This window comes from Neltuma alba, unplaced genomic scaffold (assembly GCF_004799145.2).
Source record: "Neltuma alba isolate B1F8T4 unplaced genomic scaffold, ASM479914v2 tig00010413_pilon, whole genome shotgun sequence".
Lineage (NCBI taxonomy): Eukaryota > Viridiplantae > Streptophyta > Magnoliopsida > Fabales > Fabaceae > Neltuma > Neltuma alba.
In genome coordinates this window covers 19,990-44,094 of record NW_021635315.1, presented here as the reverse complement: position 1 = coordinate 44,094, position 24,105 = coordinate 19,990, and the positions used below count along the sequence as shown (strand labels likewise).

Sequence of the window (24,105 nt, the reverse complement as noted above, 5' to 3'; positions counted from 1 at the left end):
CATTCAGAATCCTAAAATATTTAGTAGTACAATTTTATTATTAATATATTAAAACTAGAATACGTCTGCCCCTAAGTTAGGTTTGTCTTTAACATCGTTTTCTCTTGAATCCATTGCAGTTGTTGATTGCTTCTTGCCAGCTAAGTACGCTCCTCAACATCACTTTTGTTCATTCTTGAAAGCTCCTCGTTTTATTTATCTTCTCCAGATCAATCGAAGCCATGTTCAAATTTTAAGACACAATAAATAAATTAATTTTTTGAAAATTATGGTGAGGTGATTCTAAGTAACTTATAATAGGAGCAGGAGGCAATAAATAAACCTGAACTCTTGTTGAGTCTTGTGTATAACAAAAGAAAAAGAATTTTTTTTCCTAAATACAAGTATTTTCTTATTAGAGATAATAATATTTAAAGTATTATTAAGTACTAAATATATACACATCTCCCAACAAAAATTTAAATTTTAGTATACTATATTGTAAGAAACTAACATTTTTTTGCTGCTAGACCCAACCCACCTCGTTTTGTAATTAAAAAAAAATGCTAATTTGAATGACTGGACAATCGAGTAATTGTCAGGTTTTCAAACAATGCCACTTTATTTTTCTGAGGCCCACTTGAAAGGAAAGGAAAGGAAAGAAAACAGACGAAGAGAAGAGACGATAGATGGGGGTGAAGGTGAAAGCAGAAAACAATAATTCCTCTGTATAAAAAAAAAACAATAATTCGCGGGAGTTGCGTCCACCGGCCTCACTAACTTCAATGCAAAGATGAAATGACATTGAAAGGAAATTAAATGATATGACTTTGACGTTTCAGATTCTCATTGTCAGATCCAGCCATTCATTCAGTCAGAAGCAGCATGCAGCCTTCCCGCTGCAATGTTGCTTGTTTTCACTCCCACCAGATTCCGAAAAGCCTAACCTGACGGCCTGGAAACCAAACCCCGTTTCGTTTCTTTGGAAATCATTTTTTTTTTAATAGTAATTTACTCCCTCCGTTTTTTATTATAAGAGACAAATAGCTTAATTACGATTATAAAAAAGTAGTTAAAATTAGTTAAGAATAATTAATGTGTAAAAAATATAATTTTTTTTCTAAAAATACCCTCATTAATAAAGAGAGAGCATGAGAGAACAATTAAATTATTGAAAAAAAGAGAAGTGGGAGAGAGAGAGTGTGTGAGTTGGAGACAATAAATATGGATAAAATAAGAAATCAATACAAAAAATAGAGACAACTTTTAAGTGTCTTCTATATATCGGAACATGCCATAAGCATCAAATGTCTCTTATAATAAGGAACGGAGGGAGTATAAGATATGAAGTTTTTATCTTGAATTATGTGAATAAGTATTTTGGAATTTCAATTATACTACTCTGTTTTTTATTATAAATTACTTATATCCCAAACCTGCAAACCGACAAATACATTAAATTAACTAGTTTTTTCTCATTTACCCGATATGAAGAGGGAGAGAGAGGGATGTGTTTTGAGGAGCCATTACTTCATACTTAAATTAATTAATTTTTTTATTAAATTAATAGGTATAAAATTGAAAAAAGATCATTAATTATACTACAAGTGACTTACATTTTAAAACAAACTTTTAGAGTACAAGTAACCCATAATAAGAAACAGAGTGATAATCACAAACAATCACTTTAAGTGTTAAGTGTCCAGGTTGCATATATATAAATTGCTCTTTCTTATCCTCTTTGAATATTGGATTTAAAATATGTTGGTATTGAAATTTCAAATATTAATAAAAACTCTTAAAGTAATATATTAAATTTAATTTTGAAAAGTAGTAACAATAGTTGATGCAAATATATATATATTTAATAGTAGTAATAATATTAGGTTTAAATGGCTGAGAAAAGATTAGGGAGAATTTCACAAAAAAAAAAACCTGAAATTATTAAATTTCAAATTAATTTTGGTAACAATACTTTTATAGGTTTTGATAATACTGAATGACAAAATATTTTTGTAAAAATATATTTAAGAGTAATAATATTAGGTTTACATGGCTGAAAAAGTACTATATAAAATTGTAGTACAAAACTGAAATTTTTATAAAGTTGAATTTTTCGGCCAACTATATGAAATTAAAGGATTAAAAACATATGTTTACTGCTTTTTTAAATGCTACTACATTTATTTACGTTACTAAATCTCACTTTTGTAGCAGTGTTAATGGACATAAGATTAAGGGAGAATTTTATAAAAAGAAGTTTCAAATTACTAAATGCCAAATAAATAATTTTTAAAAAATGTATTGTTATTTACAAATTTAATATTGTCAAAACCTATTAAAATGTTGTTATCAAAACTAATTTGAAATATAGTGATTTCAAGCTTCTTTTTGTGGATTCTTCCTAAAGTTAATAGTATTTCTCAGCTTCTATTTATAGGTAAAAAATAATAAGTTTTTTTTGCCCTGCACTAAATTTTGGAAAAAATAATATCAAGCACCGTGATGTTATTTCTCATGTGCATTTAGTACTCTAATCTTATTTATGGTGCACTCAACACTCCTTAATATTATTTTTCAATTACATTCAGTACCCTAATTTTATTTATATTTCAAGGTGTGGGATGCCTTATAAATAAAATTAAGATACTAAAAGCACTAGAAAAATAACATTAAGGTATTGGATGTAACTGAAAAATAATATTAAGGTGTAAATGCTACGTTACCCTTAAAGTTTTTTACATGAATATATAATTTTATTCTTTATTTATCATAATGTAAATTGTTATTTTTCTTGAAAAGTATATTTATTATACATGGATAAAGTCAATAATTTATTAAATTTTACAGTATAATTAATAATATTTAAGATTTTTAATTTTAATAAAATATGTTCAGAGTGACTTATAAATAAAAAATTAGTAGTACGTGTAAAGTGTGACAAAGCAACTTGCAAATTTATTGCTCCATGTTTATTCCTTTCATGGAGATCCATGGGATGGTGAGACTTATGGGGTATGCCATTATGGCACAATGGTGGTCCAGAAATTCCTTTTCACTAAAGGTTGTACTTTAAATTATAAGGCTTTTTTTTTTGGGGGGGGGGATTGCTTGTGATGTATAATATGACCGACTCTCATTAAATTTTATATTACATGTTACTGGCAAAAGTTTTTTTTATATTGCTGTTGATTTTACGTACCAATATACTCTTCTCGGCCAATTCAGACTATAATTTAGACTATGGAAAATGCTAGAAAGGAATTCCTAATATGATCACGTTTGGTATGTTTGAATCAAAATTCCATCAAATAAATGGAACTCTCTTTCACTAATGCAGCCAAGGAATATAATTCTGTCAATTCTAGGGGAAAGAAGTTAAATGTATGCGGACGTTTTTGCCTGATATATGTTTAACATGGAGAATAAGAGCCGCAATAGGTATTACTTCTGTCCAGTATGGTCCTATTTATAAGTTTTAAATTTGAAGAGGGTATGATCTATTTTTATAAATTTCAATTTGGGTTAGTGTATGATAAAACGGAATGAAAGAAAATGTGATGAGAGAGGATAAATAATAGAGAAAGAAATTATATTTCTTGGATATTTATTGTTTAAAAATAATTTTAAGCTAATTCTTCATTATCTGGAAACTTATAATAACAATCAAAAGGAATATTGACCAATCCCCCCCCCCTCATTTAATGAATCACTTTTACCTTTTCGTGTTGAATATTAATTTTATAAACATGGTCATCATGGAGTTTGACCCCAAAATTTAGGATGAATAAATAATTATAGATGATGTGCAGTGTACAATATTTCAGTTTTACCTATCATAGAGGTTTTATATGAATGTAGAAGCTGTTAATAACCTTTTACATATATATATATATATATATATAGGTTTTCTTTTTTTTGGCCAAAGAACTGCTTATAGAGTCAATGGCGAAATTTTCATTAATGAAACTTGAGGATTACTTTCTAAAAGCTAATTCACGGATAATAAAAGAATCAGATAAATTTGTTATTTTTAAAGAGTGTGTGTTAAGTTTTCTAAAATAACTCTCCTTGTAATCATTTACATTGGAAGGTTACTAATATAACTTTTACATCATATAAGAATAAGATTGAGATCTTATATTTATGAATAAAACAAACTCTTGATTAATTCTTATATTTATGATTTGATAGCGAGTATTCATTACAGAGTTTATTAACTTAAGCCAATGTGGAACTATGTGTGTGTGTGTGTGTGTGTGAGAGAGAGAGAGAGAGAGAGAGAGAGAGAGAGAGGTTTAAGTGAGTCACTATCTCATCTAGCAAGAAGATGAACTCGAGATTGAAAATGAAAAAGCAGCATCATTAATTACTTCAATTTATGCCAAGACATTAAACCGATCGACCTAGTACTAAGGGATTACAGTACAAGTATATTGACGAAGAAAAATAACTAACTGCCCTTTTAAACACAACCAAAGTTAGAACATTGTTTGTTTGACAGACTCAAATGATGAAGATTAGAACCACTCTTTGTTCAAATATGTAATCCATAGCCCTTGACGTTAAATGCTTCCTCGCATTTCCTGAGCGCATCACTTCGGTTCCAGAAGAAGAAGAACCAAAAAAAAAAAAAGGCAAAAAGATTACATCAATTGTGCATTTTGTATCTATAAAATCAATATTGAATCTATATATACATGATCAACCAAAAAAAAAAATATATAAAAAATTATAACATTCGCAAACCATAAATAATAAGAAAAACCATGAAGATAATTTTCATGCGTTTGCAATTCCACATCACACGCTTGAGTTTCGCAAAACGATTTTCTTTACATGTCATATTTTAAATAAATAACACACACACATGTATAATATAATGGCAGAAATGTAAGAAACCATATAAGTTTAGTCATATGAATAAATAAAAAATGACAATTATATAGTTGGAATTTGGCATGCAAACTGTTCAAACAAATAAATTTACAATTGTGGGAAAATTCATGGATATACTTACATTCCCAATCCTAGCCTGATTATTGGCCTCCAGCATCAACCCGAAATGAATGTGAGGGAAATGTGCCCACTAATAATTAAAAGTGAAATAATCTCCAGATATTAGCAACCTCACAAAGCAAATACATAAATTAAAAGGAAGATATTAAATTAAAAACCAATATATATAATAGTAATATCTGTTAATTACATTCTTCGCAGCAGTGCTGAATGCTTCCCTGTGACTGATATCTGGGTTATTGACTTTGATCCTCTGAATCTCTTCTCTGCATACATAAACAGTGACAGTTCAATTGTATAATTGATGATTTTATAATTTATAATATAATCTGATACTTATTGAAATAAAATAATTAATTAGATTGTAATAACTAGTCATATTACTTTATGAACTGATTGTACGCAGAAGGTACGCGCTGCCTCTTCTCGGGAGCTGTAAAGGATAATAACAGCTCATCAGAAGATAATTAAGAGAAATGTAGTATATAACTATATACTTAATTCTTTTTTTTGGTCAAAGAACTATATACTTAATTCAGAAAGTAATTTATTGTAAATTACTCACGCCTAGGGGTCACAGCCTCAGTTGCAATACGTGTGGTAGGGGTTCGCATGGGAACCCTATTGTTGCTTCTGGAAGACGAACCAGTCTCGATTCTATACTCTGGATTGGATAACCCAGAAGCCTGAAAATCAAAATGTCATTAAATAAACAAAAAAAAATACCTTTAGTTAGTTTTTTGTACTTAGGAATTGAAGGCTCATTCCAATCTATTTTTCCTTTTGTTTACACTGCTTTTCAAGGTTTTAAGGTTTTGCTCAGATGATGATTTAGGGATGGGTCTCAGGAGGAAGAGAGAGAAAAAATGATCTCAAAGCATTTCATAACAATTAAATTTGTGTGTATTTCATATATAGGGTTTAAAATGTGTCAAAATTTATAATAATCTACCTATAATTTCACTTTTTTTAAGTTTGGTCCGTACTTAATATATCATATATTGACATTTTGCCCCCCAAGAAAAGTTAATGTGCTGTTATAAGAAGTGGGAAAGAAGTAGCAGCAGCTTCAAAGAACTGAAATATTGAAGCTTAGAATGCAACGTATCAGATATGGATGAGCCACATAAAACCCAGATGACAGTTGTTCAAATAAAGGGCTACGATCTGGGGATCTTGAAGAAAAGGAATCATTTTTTATTTGTTTTAAGCAAACTAGGAGTATCTGGGTAATACTATAATATGAGGTTTTACCCAAAGAATAAATATATAGATATCTATACACACACACATGGAGGGATATGAAGACGTTGAAACCTAAGAAGAACAAAGTTGGGCAGTCAAATCAAGTTTTAACGTTTTAACAAAGGAGACTAAAAATAACCTTACTTTGCCTGCCTTGAAGAGTTAGGACAGGTTCTGACTCCTCTATACTATAATCTGCAAACTTCAAAAAGCAAAAATAGGTGTGTCTTATGGCGGCTGCAGGTATGGCTACAACATTTAACAGCTAGGGTTTTCACTTTTCAGGTCCCCAAGTTCCCCACTTAGTACTCCATTTATTATTAATAGATTTTTATAGGTCATTTTACATGAAAAAATAAGTTATTAATTAAATTTTTTAGAGATAATACATTTAATTAGGAGAAACTGAAAAAAAAAATTATTTCATTTTTAAGTAATACTAGTGATTTAACCATTTTTCTTAACTCTAATGAATTAATAAAAGATGACTCTTTACATGTAGAATAAAACAACAGCAGGGAGTATATATGGTTTTAAAATTTTCAGAGATGCTTCGAGTCTCTCAATAATTAATTAAAGCCTACAGAAACAAACAAACAGAAGCTGCCTCTGCGTGTTAAAAGAGCATCGATTTGCTCAAAAGAATAACACTCAGAAACCCTAAGAACCTAAGGGTAGATATAGGACTCAGAAATAATCCCTAGACATGTATGTGTATATATATACTTGTATATATTCACTCTGTTATAGTTATATATATTATTTAGAGTGATTATTACTTATTAATTAGCAGCAGAAACAGGCCGCCCAAAAAATAAGCTGAGAAAACTCAAGTTACCTGAACTTCTTGCCATGACAGTGACTGAAATGCGGCTGCCATGTTCACGGACCATAGATTGGAGCAGTGACCACATCGGACGGTCACGATGTCACAAAGATTGCTGCACGGAACACTAACCTGCACAAATTACACCATATTATTATTATTATTATTCCATGGAGGCTTCTTTTTGCTCAGAAGAAAAGCTCAGGCAGTTAAAACGAAGGAACAATGATAGAAAAAAAGTCCAGATCTCATCATGATCATAGACAAAAAGAGAAGAGGTTATCATATATGCAGTTTGCTTTGGTTTGTCTACTTCAGACATTTAGGGAAGAAGAAAGAAAACCCTAAAATAGGAAGTTGCAGTATCCATCAAGTAGAAGAGATTAGCTGGGATCCTCTTAACATGAAGCAAAACACAAAGTAAACTGGTGAATCAGGAAGTGAAGAAATGAGCTATCAACATTAGTAATGCTTTGTTTTTGGTGTTTTTAAGTGAGCACTAAGTGATGTTACCCAAGAACAATAATTAACCCTACAAGCTAAGCTGCTCCTTCTTGATGATATTTTTTATGGGATTCAATTAATTAGCTGAGACACAGAAAGTTTGTGAGTATGTCTCTTTAGGTTTGAGCACTTGAGGGCTTTCGGGTGGGTTTATGACTTTTCTTTGACCGCAAAAGAAAAGTGAATAGAGAGAAAAGGAAAGACCAGCTATGGATTGAGACCGGACTGTAAGAAAACCGAGGAAGAAGCCCCCCCCCCCCCCCCCCAAGAAAAGAGAGAAATTGGAAACATTAGGAGATTTCACTCACAAAAACAGCACGCATATGGAGCTAATTCTAGGTTACTTTTCTGGATCTCCTAGGAGAAAAGAAGACGAAAGAAAGAAAGAAAACCCAAATAGGAAAAACTAAGAAAGCAGCACACTGTGTGCATATGTAAAACATATTAATCATTAGGGATTTTCTCTGAATTGAAAAATAAGACAGTCACCAGATGGATCAGCAACTGAAAGGAAAACAGATCTGAAACTGCATATATAGAAATCAGGGAAATATATATATATATATATATATATAGTTATATATATACCGCAAGAACAATGTTGCAAAATTTGCAGGGGATATAGCATAGTTGCTCAGAACCAACGTCCACGTTGCTGCTCGACATGTCTCTGCTAAACCTTGTTAATTGACTCAGAGAAGAAGGAAAGACGAAAATTGATTGAGATCAAACCAAGGAAAGAAGAAGAAGAAGAAAGCTAATAGATGTAGCTCTCAACAATTTGCCGAAAGCAAAAGCTTAACCCGGTTTATTCTCTTTCAGGACCCCTCAGATACCGGGCTATATATGTACAGTTAAACTTGCTCGATCGTCTTGTATATATAGAGAGAAACTCATAGCAGTAGACGAAAGCTTAGTAACAGGGTATTCTTTTGGGACCCAACGGGGTAAAGAGGGAAGGCGAGAGAGAGAGAGAGAGAAAGAGAATGGGAAGAAAAAGTAGCTTCAGACAGAAAAAAGCCGTTTTGATCTGGTATTGGAAAAATGTAGCGTACTGCACTAAAAATTACTTATTACTTATAAATTACATGTATAGCACGTAAATATACAATGATTTAATCCTAATTCATCTAGTTAGGTGTATTAATCACTGTACATTATGCGTGGGGTACAGATCGATATGTGCCTAGCTGAGCTTTTCTATATGAAGAGATAATAAGACGTGAAGATGGAGGTTCAGTGAGGTCTCATGGGAAGAATAGTTAGGGTTTCGAGGAAGAAAGTGTTTTGTTTGAGTTACCAAATATGTACAGATTGATGATACAGTAACATTTATTTTAAATTGAAACGTGAGAGTGACCACACAATCCTCAGTGACCTGCAACTTCAGCAGCGGACTAGTGGGGCGAAATTTTGTGTCTTTCATAAATAGCACCACCAGAGATTATAGTGTTTATAATTTAATTAAATTTGGGCAGCTTAAACGAAGTTAAATAAACTTCTCTTAAAAACTTTGATTAAACAAATTTTTTCGCTTTTAAAACTTTCCTTTTATTACAATGTGTATTGTGTATTTTGTAGTAAATCATTGATATTTTTTTTTCACTTTTTTCACACTAGCATATGGCTTTTTTAAATTTTGACCTACAAGTAGATAGATTATCACTAAATTTTAGGATCGATGCATAGTTACATCTTGCCGTTGTATTCTTAGTTAAATAACGTGCCAGTTAATAACGACATAAAAGTTATTTGCATAACTTCGAAATTTTGGACGAAAAATATATTTCAACTTTTAAATGTCATATACGTATTAGCACAAAATTTAAATTTCAAAATAGATATATAATTTTATCATTATTTAATTACTCAAACTGAAAGTATACTTACCACTAATTTCTAAGTAGCAACGTAAACTAACTACTCCTTTCGGTCCTAAGAGTAGGAGTTATATAGTTTACATATATTAAAAATTAGCTAAGTTAGTTAATATGTATTCATTTTTCTAAAACACTCTCTTTTAATCATTTGTATTAAAAATTATTTTTATTGCTAAAACTTCTTTTAATATACACAATCAATAGGATTGTTTAGAAAAGGAATTATAAAATTACGAGATAAGAGAGATAGAAATCTTATATTTAAGACTAAAATAAACTTTTTAAGTAAGAAAAAATTTGTTAAAAATCCCCATTTGACAAATTCAATGGGGAGTGGAACTTGCAATAAATGTCAAGATGTGAACCCGTAAGTGTAAGTAAGTGTAATAAGAAAAAAACTATATTGCCTTTATGAATGCTAATTGCATATGACAGATCTTTATCTACATATCATGGATCCTCAATTGATACAACATATGCTTATTTGTGCATAATTCATTGCATATGAAGGATAATCACTTATATATAAAGGATGCCTACTTGCATACTTGTTTATTGTGTAATACAGATGCTAATTTCATCTAACGAATACTTATTTGCATGAGGGATCCCTACTTGTATATTTGTTCATTATGTAATATGGATGCTAATTTCATATAACATATGCTCACTTGCACATGACAAATACTTACTTGCATATGATGGATCCTTACTTACATACGGGTTTATTGTGTAATATAGATGCTTATTTATATATGATAGATGTTTACTTGCATATGATGGATGCTTACTTGCATGTGATAGATTTCTAACTGCGTATGGGTTTTTACAAAATACGAATAATCATTTGCATATAACAGATGTTCATTTGCATTTAACGAATGCTCATTTGCATATAACTGATACTCATTTGCATGTTGCGGATCCCTACTTGCACATGGGTTCTTATTGCACGTTAATGCTTAATACAAATGCTAATTACATATAATGGATCCTCACTTTGCATATAACATATACTTACCTGCATATAGATTCTTAGGTTATTGCATAGCTTACTTGCTTATAGATTCTTAGGCTATTGCATACTATGATGCTAATTACATATTAAGTGAGTATCCATCACATGCAAGTTAAGATCCGTCATATGCAATTAGCATCTATATTAAGTAATAACATTCAATAAGGATACATATGCAAGTAATTATCAACTATTAGCAAATAAACATCCGTTATATGTAATTAGCATTTGTATTACACAATAAATCTATATGCAAGAAGGCATTCATCATATGTAAGTAAACATTTGTTGTATGAAAATGAACATCTGTAATATACAATTAGTCATATACAAGTGAGAATCCGTCATATGAAAATGAGGATCCATAGTATGCAAGTGAGAATTTGTTATATGCAATTAACATCTGTCATGTCAATAGCCTTTTTATTATCATATTTATTAATACTTGAGGTGCCCACATCTTTACATTTATTGTAGGTCCTATTCTCCAATTAATTTGTCAAATCAGGATTTTTAACCAATTTTTTCTTTAACTAATTCCTATATATTTAAAATAAGAAAGAGTGTACAACGTAGAACACCTCGTCATACTAACTATTACACAAGCTATAAACCACGATTAGTTATATTTGAAACTTTTGTACCTAGTGGTAAAAGTTAACGTTAACTTTCTCTATTCTGAATAGAATATTGAAGTTTGTTATTAAGCTTTCCGTGTTAATGAGTGCATGTTTGGGACAACCTTAAGAATTCTTAAAAGTCAGTTGAGACCCAAACAAAAAACTACTAGAATGAAAAAAAAAATATTTGGCATCATTTTGGAGGCAAATGAGTTTTTGCTCCCCCAAAGTTGTTTTAAAGTTTTTTTCTTGGCCAAAAAAGTTGTTTTAAGGTTGAAGAAACTTTTTTTACTTCTGGCTTTTGATTTTTCTTTATACTACCTCCGGTCCTAATTATAAGAATCAGTTGACTAATTTGAGGAGATTAAGAAGTAAGTTGAATTAGTTATTGGTCCCAAAATAAGTGTTGTCTTTCCTAAAATATCCTTGTTAATCAAACGTATTGACTAGAACTATAATTATTAGAAAGATTATCTTAGAAAAAAATGAGTAAATATGAGAGACAAAGTGAATTGAGGTCTTATATTTAGGACCAAAATAAAAGTCAAACAGGGTCTTATGTTAAGGACTGGATGTAGTATTTAAACATTTTTGAAACTAATTCGTCAGTATATTATCTAAATAAATTTATGGCAAAATGACTTTTTCTGTTTAATAAAAATCTATCTATAAATATAATCATGTCACATTGATTAACTTATAATAAATATTACTTTTGCCTGTTCTTAGGTGGTAATAATAAGTTAAGGAAATGTCTTTCATTAAGACGGCCTTCGCAGGACCTTTTGTTCCAAAGGCTAAACAATCAGTCAGGAAAACCTCCAAACAGTTACATCAAGTGTCATGAACAGTGGAAGCCATATTGAGAACCACTAAAAATGCTTCATACATATCCATCGTGCGTTGTGCTTTTTTGCTTTATCCTTTTATTACTTCCTTTTGCAAAACAGTGTGATTCAGACCTGTGTCTTCAGACGCATGTTTATTGTTATTAAGTGTGGGATTTAAAGACCATGAGAACTTATAAAAAAGAATGAGAATTTGATCTTTAAAGTAATCTTTAAGATTTGAGCTAGTCTCATAAATAAATAAAAAAAGTTATTTTTGAGAAAGTTACTTCTACTTGTGAGGTTGAGTGTGAGACTTGAATTTGAATTTTTATATATATTCAAAATTTCAAAATTACTCTCTATTATTAAGTTCATTATCAAGGTTATTTGGTTAGTTGGAAAGTTGTTTAGTTAATTGGGGAATGCGTAGGAAAATGAAATTTATGAAAAAAAGTTAACTCTTTTGGCAAAACAAAAAAATTTGGCCAAAGCGCAGTCTTTAGTCCTTTAACTTCACATATATAATGTATCATTGTGTTCTCTTAATTTTATAAATTGTTTTTTTAGTTCTCTGATTCTATAGTGCTGTTAACAAATTAAAGATGTTGGCATCAAAATTTTAATTGTTAAATAGAAATAGAAGAAGCATAATCATAAATTACTGTCCTAATAGCACAATTTTAGGCCAATGTCATAATAACACAATTGAGGGGAAAAAAGAATAGCTTTATAGGAACAGAATATTTCTTAATTAATTACTCCTCCGGTCCTAATTATAAGACCCAATTGACTTATTTGAGGAGATTAAGGAAGTAAGTTAAGTTGGTTATTTATAATAAATAAGTGTTGTCATTCCTAAAATATCCTTGCTAATTAAGTATATTGGTTAAAACTATCATTATTAGAAGGATTATCTTGGAAAAAATGCATAAATATAAGAGACAAAATGGATTGGGGTCTTATAATTAGGACCAAATAAAAAGTCAAATGGGGTCTTATAATAAAGACCGGAGGAGTAGCTTGTTTGCCATCTCGCAAAGAAAATATCGGCAAAATGATTTCATTTGCAGCCATTAAAAATCATGGAAGAAGACAAACAAGTTACGTTTGAATAAAAAGCTTTTTGAAGATCAGAAAAGCATATAATGATGCTCAAGAATTTTTCCTTTTCTTTTTGCTTGTCACAACATTATTAGGATCTCTTCTTTGTGGATTTATTAGCCATTTTAATAATGAACTGCTCCATTGCCCTTTTACCTTCAGTCCCTTTCAATGTCTGGTGTAATAAATTCTGCATAGCTTACTTTCCAATCACTGTATTATTGGTAGGTGATGCTTTTCTTCTTTATATATATAATTTCTTTTTTATATTTGCTCCTCTTGTCTACCTAAAATCGGTATTTTAATTCCTTACATTTGTGTTTATTTTTAGCTTTTTTGTCAATTATGTTAGACAAATAAATATATGCCTTACTCCGGCAAAATTTATGTATGTATGTATGTACGTATCGAAGGCTTACATTAATACAGTCTATTTGTAATTATGTGACGCGAATGCATTTTCTGAATCCTTGTTTACATATAACTTCTGAGAAAACTATAAACTCAAGATTATTTGATCATAACACTGATATTCTCAAATTAACCAAAAACTCATTAAGGTTAGCACATGTATATATTCCTTAAACCGCCTAAAAAGGAGAGACTATGCCAACTGATTAGTTTGTTGGGTGAGAAAGTCTCTTAAACTTATAGATCACACTTTACTTATGTAGGTAATCTTCTTCATGAATATCGGCCTCTTAATAAAAGACTTATATTACGAGTATAAATTCAAAAAAAAAGAACCTGTCCCCAAAGACTAACATATTGAATAAAATAATCCTTTGAGCTCATAAACCGTATTTCACCTATGAGACTCCCTGGTATGGGACTCACAACATTACAACAGTCGATCAACCCTAGCTAACTGGATACATGTAAAAGGGATAAATACACAGAATGTTGACCAATAAATTCATGGAACACTAGCTAGAGAAACAACAGTTGAATTTATTATCTTCTTATCATACATGTATCCTTTAAATGCGGAAAGATGTTATCAAGAGAAAGGACACATCAATGATCGACCATTCTTCAAATTAACTAAAACTTTTATCTATGATTTATAGAATTGAAGGATATTGGGTAGAGTCACCTGTAATACAAAAAGTTCTTGTGAATTATTTTGTCTCATGCAATTTGGACTGTAGCCACCTGGAAACCACATTTGCGTGGCCCCAAATAGATAACAAATTAAGATATCACGTCAGAAAGGGAAATACATAGATATATGTATATGTATATGTATATGTAATCAACATTAATGAAATATACGAGAAATGAATTTTATTATAACTTTGAATTACTATTTAGAGAAAAATATGGGACTTACACATACGTGCAAGCATACACATTAATGAGAAACAATCACAAAGGGCACACATATTCTTCAACCTGGTCCCTCCAATCTGATCACTCACAAAGCTTTACGTGCACTCCTCCAATCCTCATGTTCTACACCCAAGCAGCCCAAATTGTGGCTGATCATATGTGTGGGCATATCATGATAGTAAAACCCAACTTGGATTGGCTAATTAAACTAATGAACTAATTCCCTGGCCGGCCCAACCGTGAAGAGATTTGAACAATAGACCGGCCGGGTTGGATTTTATATCTCTCTCTCTTTAGTCAACCTAAAATGACATCATTTTAAGTTAATATAACATGGCAAACTATCATACTTTTACACTAGTAACACAATTTATTAGATTATGTATGGTTTACATATGAATGTTCCATTGACTTATAAATTAATGTCTTTTTGTGTAAATATTACTCTTTAGGGTTGTGTGTGAAAGAGAATTTTTTATATGTTTTACTTAAATTATGTGATTTTAATCACGGCTAAGTTAACTCCAATTAGACCATATTCATCATTGAACCACTGTCTCGACCAGTTTAATTATTAGTCTGGTTTTCAATGCCTTGGGTATGTTTTATAAGCCCGCATATTCAATCCACCAAGATTAACTATAAGGTGTGGTCCTAGTTTTTATAACCTCGCCTTATAATTGCAACGTTAAAGTTTCTCCTAACCCTTCATTATTGTCCAAGGGAAGAAAACCAATTTAACGTCCGAATCACACCAACCGAATTGCAATAAGCTAAGCCTAATGGTTATGCAATCTCTAGGGAATATAAAGAGGAAACGGTGCACAAGAGAATTTATACTGGTTTGGCTTATATGTCAAGCATATATAAATTCAAGTCACTGGAGTTATCTTAGAGATTTTTCATTATAAATAAGAATATTTCAATATATGGACTTTTTCTAAAGCCGCTTACAACCATATAGATTCTTCAAGAGTCATAGCTTAAACGGTTCACTCTTCTTATAAAAGGAGTTTCTTATCCTTGAGAATATTGTCTCACAAAGTGCAGTAAGAATAAAAATATAAAATAGATCTCATAAAAGAGTACAGATTCACATTTGCAGGGCAACTGGATGAGCAAGACTGAACCATTTAGAATGACTGTTTTCCTTTTCTTTTTCTTTCTTTCCTTTCTCCCCCCCCCCCAAAAAAACACCCACAAATAAAAAGAAAAGCCTCTAGATTAATTAATTGATAGGAGGTTTGTATGTATGGGCTTCCACCAAAATAGCCATTAGAAACATCCCCTAAGTAAACTTATTTGAAAAGAGCCATTAAGAGGAATTGAAAACACCAGTGATCTGACTGTGGCAACGATTGTGGATAATCCGATCACTACAAAAAATATATAAAGAAAAGACTTGCGATTACTGATAGAATTTAGCGATAAAATTTTCATTGAGCGATGGAATTACTGACCGGATAAATTAGCAATGAATTAGCCATTAAAAACCCTCAAAACCATAATAACAAGTAGCCCTTAAAATGTGCTGACTGTCTTTAAAAATCACTTCTGCTATATCTTTAGAATAGCGGCAATCCAAGACCCACGGTTATTTAATTAACCACAACTGAAGCTCTCTATGTAGGGAGTGTCAGGATCCCTCAAAAGCACTTTAAAAAAAATATTTTTACATAAATTGAAACAAAACTCTTCATCTTTTCTCATATATTTACTCTAAATTCGGTAAAAATTATTTCTAAAAAGCTAATCCAAACACCCCTATATAAGTAAATCCACCTCCGGTTTTCACCTTTTTCAAAGTTTCCTTTCTTTTTTTCTTTTGCTGATAGGAGCAAGTGGGACATGTGTATTTCACTATCATATTTTTTTTGACTGTGAGAACTGAGAATAAATCTTTGAATTCCTTATAGTGATTTCATTTAATTAATTTTTTTATCAGGATTTCATTTAATTAATTGATTAACTTAAATGATTGCAACAACGTGATAATTGTCCAATAGAATCTTAATTAATAGAGTTAGGTACTAAGGTGTTTTATATCGGCACGCATCCATGAATCATTTTCAAAACTATTCATTGAATGAAGAAAATAAATTTGCATAACATTTTATATTCATCAAATATGTTCATGAACTTTATTGGATAAACCAACGCAACGCTTCACATTCGTATCTGTAGATTATATGACAACGGAATTGTTTGAAGGAAAGGTTTTAGACGCATATGGTTCAATTAAATTCAATTAATTAATTATGTTTACTAATATGGTTGCATCTAATGGAAGGGTTCAGGTCTTTATAACGTGGCGAACTAATGTTTGAATCATTATTGAGAGAAATACTCACATTTAGTATTCTATAGTACTTCGAATATGATTATCTTTAATAGAAGGATACATATGCGTAATCACTGCAAAAAAAAAAAATTGACTTTCAGTGGCGACAAAAAGTCACTGTTGAAAAGTCATTGCTGTAGCAACTGTGGCTGAAAATTTTTAGCAGTGACAAAAAGGTCACTGCTGAAACACACTTTTAGCGGTGATCACTTTTAGAAGTTTAAGTCGCGACATTTATTGCCACTGAAAGATTCTTTTGGCAGTGACCTTCTTGTTGCCACTAAAAGAACTTTCAGTGGTGACAATCTATCGTTGTCAAAAGTGACTTTCAGCAGTGACTTTGTTGTCGCTGTTGAGAGTGATACCCAGGAAAAATTGGCTTTACTGATGCCACATCATCACTGGCCACCTCCACCTCATCACTACCGGGGTGCCACGTCATCATTAGCCACCTCCATGTCGTTGCCACATCACTCCTCCCCGTCTTCACGTCACCGCCCAAATATTTTCACCTTAAATGTGTCTTCTTCAAGGTTCGAACTCATGACCACCTCCTTTCGTATCCAATTTTCTTGTCATTAAGTTGGATTGAATTTGTTTATTACTATTATAAAATAAAATATATATTATTATATTATAATTTCAGCAGTAATATTAGAAAGTCGCCGCTGAAAATGAACCCAGGTCTTATATTCAGCAGCAACTTTTTTTGTAATTGCCTAAATTTTTTTTTGGTAGTGTTGGTACACTTTTTTTCTCCTACTCAAAATCCTTCAGCATTCAATGCCGATAATAATTCAATCAATAGTACATGCACCAAATCGATGTTTTCCTAACCTATTCATTTTATGGCTTTATTTGACGATGATTAGAAGATTTGGCTTGATTTCCCCCCCTCATTTATGGCCAAAAGGACTATTATGGCTGTATGTAATATCACCCATTTTTAGACCATATCAATATTTTGATTCTTCTCAGTTCTCTCACCGCTTCTGGATATAGAAATTAAATTAAAATACCCTTTTAAAAGCTGTAGTACTGTTTATATACGTGTGTATATATATTTCCCAGATGAAGAGCGATTCACAAAGGAGGACCTGAGATCACATATATATCAAATAGAGATGATGGCTAAGATAGAGAAGGTGGCAATTCTAGTGGTGGCTGCTTTAGGAGCAATAATGCTACAAATGACAGAAGCTGAAGATTTCACAGTGGGTGACTCCACAGGATGGATCAATAATCCTCCTGGCGGCGCTTCTTTCTATTCCAACTGGGCAAAGAATTTCACTTTCAAAGTCAACGACACCCTTGGTAGGTTTGTCATCAATCTTGTTCTGGGTCTAATACCTCTCTAATGCCTCTATTTGCAGTTGACCATGTTGAACTGAAAAAGATAAATATTATGGATGAATATATATATATATATATCTTGATGTCCTGATAGAGTTTTAGATTTTAAAGAGTATGTAATATATTTGATCATCTAATTTTAAACAAATTTTTAGTCTAGTCCTTTAATATAATCAAATGAAAAAAATGCTGTTGCAAAGCATAATTTCAATGCTTATGGATTGTATTAAAATATAAAAATTATTATATTAAGGGATTATATAAATTTTCTATCGATTAAGTTTTTCAGCAGGTTTACCTTAATCTTAAAATACAAAAATTATTATATTGGAAGATTAAAATCTAAGCATGGTTTGTGAGCAGTTATAGTTTTGGAATTATCATTTAAACTCGTTGACTCGGCATGTTCCATCAAATGAAAGTGACAAGATTAAAATTAAAGGACTAAAAATATTCCATATGTATAATCTTCAAGGAAAGCTTGATGTAAAATTAAGGCAGGGACCAAGCGTATACTTTAACAGTTTGTCTTTCTATCAAAATAACTTGAACTATCAGGCAAAAAAAAAAAAAAAACTTGAACTAATTTGATAAGACTTGCATCAAGTGTGTGTGCGCCTTTAATTCATTCTCTAATTAGTCATATATATATATATATATATATATATCTTTTCTTATCTGCTATTTTGTTGGGGCAGTGTTCAACTTCCCAACAGGAAGACATGTGGTGGCCATATTGAGTCAGGCAAACTTTGAGAAATGCAACTTCACGAAGCCGATTCAAGTGCTGAGCACAGGACCGGCGAGAGTGGCTCTGAACCGAAGTGGTGAATTCTACTTTGCCTGTGCTTTCACCGGTCACTGTAACAGCGGCCAAAAGCTTAGCGTTAATGTCGTCTCAGCCTCCACTTCTACTTCTCCTTCGCCTGCGCCATCCCCTACCGCCTCACCGCCCTGCCAATAACCATTGTTTCTCTAAATTAATGATATGAGTTTTCTGTGTTGTGGAGTGATAATAATAACATTGCGTTGAAAGAATAAATTAACGATTACGTACGCACACAATTGGTGGATTGGATCCATTTATATTATTTATATAGTTTTTGTATTGACTGTTATTTGTTACAAAAATTGCGCCCGTTGCAGCCATGGCCAAGGTTTTAAGAACGTCTCTCTCTGCATTTTTTTTTTTAAATTTTTGATGAGCACGGATACTTTAATTTTTGACAAGCACAGACATTTTGAATTATATATGTATCCCTCTTGAGGGCATTAAATTAGTGTTTAGTAGCAGTGTTGTTTCAAAATAATTAGTCATATTTCAAAATAATGATTATAATATGAATGTTGAATTATGCATAATAATGATAGAAAATTTATAAATAACTCTAGGGAAAAAAAAACCAAATTCAAGTTACTTATATTTATTATAACAAATTTTTAAATCAAGCATAGTCATGTTTTTTTTTCCTTTGGTTTCATGTGGATTAATTACGGAGGGAGGGTGGTAGTACGTTGTTTTATTTTGGGTAAGAAATGAGAAGGGCCGAAGCCCGGGTCACAATACACTGATGGGGCCTAAACCCTATGAAATCATACAAGGCCTAGTTAAAAACTGGAATTGGGGGAGTGGGGCCCACCTATATACTGTTCTGTCAGTTTTGGGCTTTCTCTTAAACTTTTTTTGGGGGATTAAAAAAGCCACTGGCCCAGCATGGGAGAATGAGCACTTTACAAAAGTATATGTATATACTACGGAGGTTGGATCTGGACTCTAGTAAAATCTAGTAGAAAGAGTTAGTTTCTTACAATATGATAAATTAAGATTCACATGCCTGCTGAAAGAGATGCCTGTATTCAGTGTCCGATAATGTTTCAAATAGAATTGCTTCTAATGAGAATATATCTATGCATAGGGGGGAAAAAACATCATGTATATAATTATTTTTTTAAGTGTCAAATGTAATACTTTTATAATGCATATATATTAATTGTTTTTGGCAACTAAAATACACCGGCATTCCCCTTAGTTTACTTCAATTACGTAAATATCCCTGGCATTTTTAAAACACATATAAATCTCTCCTGAAACAAAGATTTACGAAACATAAACTGCCTGCTATTCTTGAGATTTTAACTCTCATCAACTCAATCATTAATCAATTATTACATAACATATTTTAGGCTAAAATACCCATCTTTAAAAACTATGTTATTGTTTGAAAATCATTGGTAATAATTTTGATGCATATATATATTTTAAAACTTTTTTTATCATATCTTAAATTCTTTAATTATGTGAACTTACTTATTTAGTAATTTTTTAAAAATTTAAATATACAATTCGATTAAGATAATATTTCAAATATACATATGTATGTAAAAAATATTGTCACTAATCTAGTGTTTTGTGGTATTACATGCAATGCAACGTCTCAATTGGAAATGTGAAGCCAGGCTAACGTCATATGTAGAAATAAATTGACAAAAAAACGGTCTTTATCGAAGTGACTTCTGTCTCTGTGTGTGTGTGTAGTATACGTTGGTAAATAATTTTCACAGCGTTGCATTATTAGAATTTTATTTCCCTTTTTATACCATTATTAGCCAATGAATTTTTCTGTGTTTGTGTGTGTGTGTCTCTCTCTATATATATAGGTTGAAAAGTTCTAGAAGTAGAACCTGAATAGCACATAGTCAATGTACAGATGTTTCACGTAAACTAATTTGATTGGTTGCTTTATATTATAGTCATGCTTGATGAAATCATCAATATTGTACTAATCTATTTATGTTTTGTATGGTATTAGCTTGGTAGTATAATAATAATAATAATAATAATAATAATAATAATAATAATAATAATAATACATGCATTTTAGGACTCGTTCAATCTATGGACTTACCTACAACTTCATTGTAATTTAAGGGTGTGTGCTTATATATACACACATAGCACAAGACAAAGCCCTTCCAACCTAAAACATCAGAAACCAATAGAGCCAGCGGCAGGACGACCTGAGATCACATATCACGTTCGTTAGAGATGGCTAAGTTGGCGAACATGGCGATTCTTTTTGTGGCTGCTTTCGCCGCGATTTTCCTCCCCGGCACGGAGGCTGAAGATTTCACGGTGGGCGGCTCCACCGGGTGGACCAATAATCCTTCTGGCGGCGCTTCTTTCTATTCCAATTGGGCTTCAGATTTGACATTCAACGTAAACGATGTTCTTGGTAAAGAAATTCCTCCCTTCACATATATGTTAGGATGTCAAGTGTCAGTGGATTTGATTCGATATTAAAAAAAAAAAGTAAAAATATTTCATGTTTAGAGCTTGGCCGGAAAACATGTAACTTTATTCCTTTGAGTTAAGATGTGGTGTTAAACTCGTCACGAGCGTAAATACACAAGTGTGGATAATTCCTTCTTTCTTATACTCTCTTTTGCTTTTCTCTTTTTGGGCAGTGTTTAACTTTGCCACGGGGAGGCACGATGTAGCCATATTGACTAAAGACAACTTTGACAATTGCAACGTGAATAACCCGATTCAATTGATTAACAACGGACCGGCTAGAGTGACTCTGAACCGAACCGGAGATTTCCACTTTGCTTGTGGTTTCCCAGGTCACTGTAACAGTGGTCAAAAGCTAAGCATTAATGTCTCCGGCTCTTCCTCTCCTACTTCACCGCCGTCTGTGCCCGGAGCTCCGGGATCTTCACCACCCGGCGAAACTCCTCCAGAATCCTCAGCCACCTCTCTGGCTATTACTTTCTCTCTTCTTCTCGCTACTAGTTGTCTGAACTTGTTCCTTCATTTCTAGATACATATATATAGATATAGTGATTATTACAGGGAGATTTTGGTTAATTTTCTGTGTATTATTCATACTGTTGGGGGTTCATTTTGCATTGGTGGAATTTAGTTTATGTGTTATTTTGATTAGTTATGGTTCAGATGTATTGGGTTTATTGCTGAACTAGTTTGTTTTTCTTGGTTTGGTGTATATTAAGATATATTATTATTGCGTTGATGGAATAAACGATTATATACATTGTTGTGGAGTAGGTCAATTTTGAGTTTATTTTTCCCATTTATTTATTAGTTATTAAAAATTGTGTTGACTAAATTAATAAACCAAAGTTGAATTTTGGTGATTTGAAGAGAAATTAATATATAGGCCACGTATGTAATGTGCATGTCAAGTTCATAGAGGTGCTATGACTTTTTAAAGTCATGGGTTTCTTTCAATGTTAACACATTGCATGGCACATACATAAAATATGCATTAGGATGGCGTAACACATATTATAAAAAATAAGACTACGTAAATCAGGTTAGTTAAGGCTTTTGTGACGTTGAATAGTAATGTCTTTAATAATTAAAAAAATTAATGGGAGAAGTGCAGCAAAATCCAATATATATATAATTATTAAAAAGTCCTAATAACAATTGAGTATCCTGTAATCACAAGTTTCAGAGTTAAAAATAACAACTTCTAATTTATTATTAGGATTTCTTAGTAATTATGTTCCTTCTCTGGGACATAATTGTAATTTCTGAAAAATTAATTCATCAATCATAATTTCACTAAATTCTTAATTAATTTTTCTTTTTGGCCAAAAAACAGTCTTTCATTACATATTTATAGTTTTCTCAATTATAAGCATCACTGACTATACTCGTAAGTTGCCACAACATACGAAGTAAAAAGTAAAAAAAAGAAAGTAAAATGATGTTTTCTTAAAAAAATAGAATGATGAAATAAATTTATTTATTATCAACATAAAAAATAAAAAAATTATGTCTTGACTGTCTTCTTATATCTATATATAATTTTTAATCTGGTTGATTTTGATTTTATTTTTTTAAGATTGAGATTTTTATTTTATTTTTTCGAGTGAGATTTTGATTTTATTTAGATGATTGGGCAAAATTAATCTAAGTGCTCCTTGAGTGAGAGTTACATCAATAATTATTAATACTGTTTTTCCAGCACGATTATCAATGTTGTTTTCTTTAGAAATTAAAAAATTATAAATATAAGAACTAATTAGTATCTATAGTTGTGGAAATTATAAGGACCCAATAAAAAATTATAAGAACTTAATTGAAAAAATGAAATTAGAAAGACTTACACATAAATTTCCTCTAATAATTATATTGGTTATTGAACTATTCAAGATATTGGTTCAAAATTCACCCAGGTCAATCTATTATTAAACTCAACTAATCACAATTTTTTTGATAAAAACCTAATCAAAATTAAATTAATATGTTTTTAATTTTTATATATTAAAATATTACAAAAAAAAAGAAAACAATAATATTGAGATGGAATCCAACAAAATTAAGGAAAATCTGTAAAATATAATATTAAGACAGAAAATATATTCGATAATGGAAGAGTTTTTAAATTAAGAATATTAAAAATTTACAAAGTGGACACACCAATTTAGAAGTTAATAAAAGCCAATTAAAATTAGTATATCCAATAAGAAGAATAAACAAAATCAAATAAAAATTAATACTCACATTTAATATTCGATAGTAGTTCCTCGAATAGGATTGATTCTAATAAGAGGAACCTATGCCTAAAAAAAATTAAATAAATGTATGTGATTTAATAGTGAATTGACAATTAGATGGACGGTTTATATGGATTTTAAAAATAAAAAGAAAGTCTGCAAAATGAAAGAATATTAGTATATTTTTACTTTTATAAACTGGAACGATACAGAAATATATATATTTTATGATTTGTACAATGACTTGTAAAGATTTTTTTTTTATTTCTTGCACGTCATGCAACAAATTTAAATTTGAATATATTAAATTAAAGTAATATCTTTTTAAAAAGAGAATGAATAAATAGTAAAAAAATAATAATAAAGAAACAAGAAGAGTTGGTGGATGAACATGAGGACACCGGTGGAGGGGAGATCTGCGAACGCCAGATGCCGGGGGGTGTTGGAGTGGTTGAGAAAAACTCCACATATGATATAAAATTTTTCCCAAAACAAAGTCTCAGTTGGCTAGTACTTAAAAATGACAGGAAA

The 24,105-nt window shown here is 31.1% G+C and overlaps 3 protein-coding genes across 4 annotated transcripts; 2 read left to right on the top strand and 1 right to left on the bottom strand.

Annotated features, from left to right (window-relative positions):
- Positions 1–4,217: 4,217 nt before the first annotated feature.
- On the top strand, positions 4,218–19,096 carry LOC114756474 (blue copper protein-like). 2 transcript variants are annotated; one of them, XM_028945425.1, is made up of 3 exons: positions 4,218–4,222; positions 17,798–18,009; positions 18,747–19,096. In XM_028945425.1, exons 2-3 carry the CDS (start codon positions 17,820–17,822, stop codon positions 19,010–19,012), a joined length of 456 nt encoding a protein of 151 aa, XP_028801258.1. In that variant the 5' UTR covers positions 4,218–4,222; positions 17,798–17,819; the 3' UTR covers positions 19,013–19,096. The 2 variants fall into 2 exon arrangements, with proteins under 2 accessions (XP_028801258.1, XP_028801259.1); XM_028945426.1 differs by lacking the exon at positions 4,218–4,222 and having other exon boundaries at positions 17,763–18,009.
- LOC114756473 (axial regulator YABBY 5) lies at positions 4,322–8,427 on the bottom strand. Its single transcript, XM_028945424.1, has 7 exons — positions 8,162–8,427; positions 7,082–7,201; positions 5,564–5,684; positions 5,383–5,431; positions 5,189–5,264; positions 5,000–5,068; positions 4,322–4,577 (listed from the first exon to the last, which is right to left on the bottom strand). The coding sequence occupies exons 1-7, from the start codon at positions 8,237–8,239 to the stop codon at positions 4,575–4,577; spliced, it is 516 nt and encodes a 171-aa protein (XP_028801257.1). The 5' UTR covers positions 8,240–8,427; the 3' UTR covers positions 4,322–4,574.
- Positions 19,097–21,022: 1,926 nt separating the features above from the next.
- LOC114756476 (umecyanin-like) lies at positions 21,023–22,116 on the top strand. Its single transcript, XM_028945429.1, has 2 exons — positions 21,023–21,281; positions 21,514–22,116. Exons 1-2 carry the CDS (start codon positions 21,095–21,097, stop codon positions 21,867–21,869), a joined length of 543 nt encoding a protein of 180 aa, XP_028801262.1. The 5' UTR covers positions 21,023–21,094; the 3' UTR covers positions 21,870–22,116.
- Positions 22,117–24,105: the final 1,989 nt, after the last annotated feature.

Excerpts from the sequence above, each read along its gene's own strand:
- LOC114756473 (XM_028945424.1), bottom strand. The coding sequence starts at position 8,239 with ATGTCGAGCAGCAACGTGGACGTTGGTTCTGAGCAACTATGCTATATC. Across the intron at positions 7,202-8,161 it reads TTTGCAACATTGTTCTTGCG|GTTAGTGTTCCGTGCAGCAA; the intron begins GTATATATATAA and ends TAATTTGTGCAG. Across the intron at positions 5,432-5,563 it reads TGAGGCTGTGACCCCTAGGC|CTCCCGAGAAGAGGCAGCGC; the intron begins GTGAGTAATTTA and ends TATCCTTTACAG.
- LOC114756476 (XM_028945429.1), top strand. The coding sequence starts at position 21,095 with ATGGCTAAGTTGGCGAACATGGCGATTCTTTTTGTGGCTGCTTTCGCC. Across the intron at positions 21,282-21,513 it reads CAACGTAAACGATGTTCTTG|TGTTTAACTTTGCCACGGGG; the intron begins GTAAAGAAATTC and ends CTTTTTGGGCAG.
- LOC114756474 (XM_028945425.1), top strand. The coding sequence starts at position 17,820 with ATGATGGCTAAGATAGAGAAGGTGGCAATTCTAGTGGTGGCTGCTTTA. Across the intron at positions 18,010-18,746 it reads CAAAGTCAACGACACCCTTG|TGTTCAACTTCCCAACAGGA; the intron begins GTAGGTTTGTCA and ends TTGTTGGGGCAG.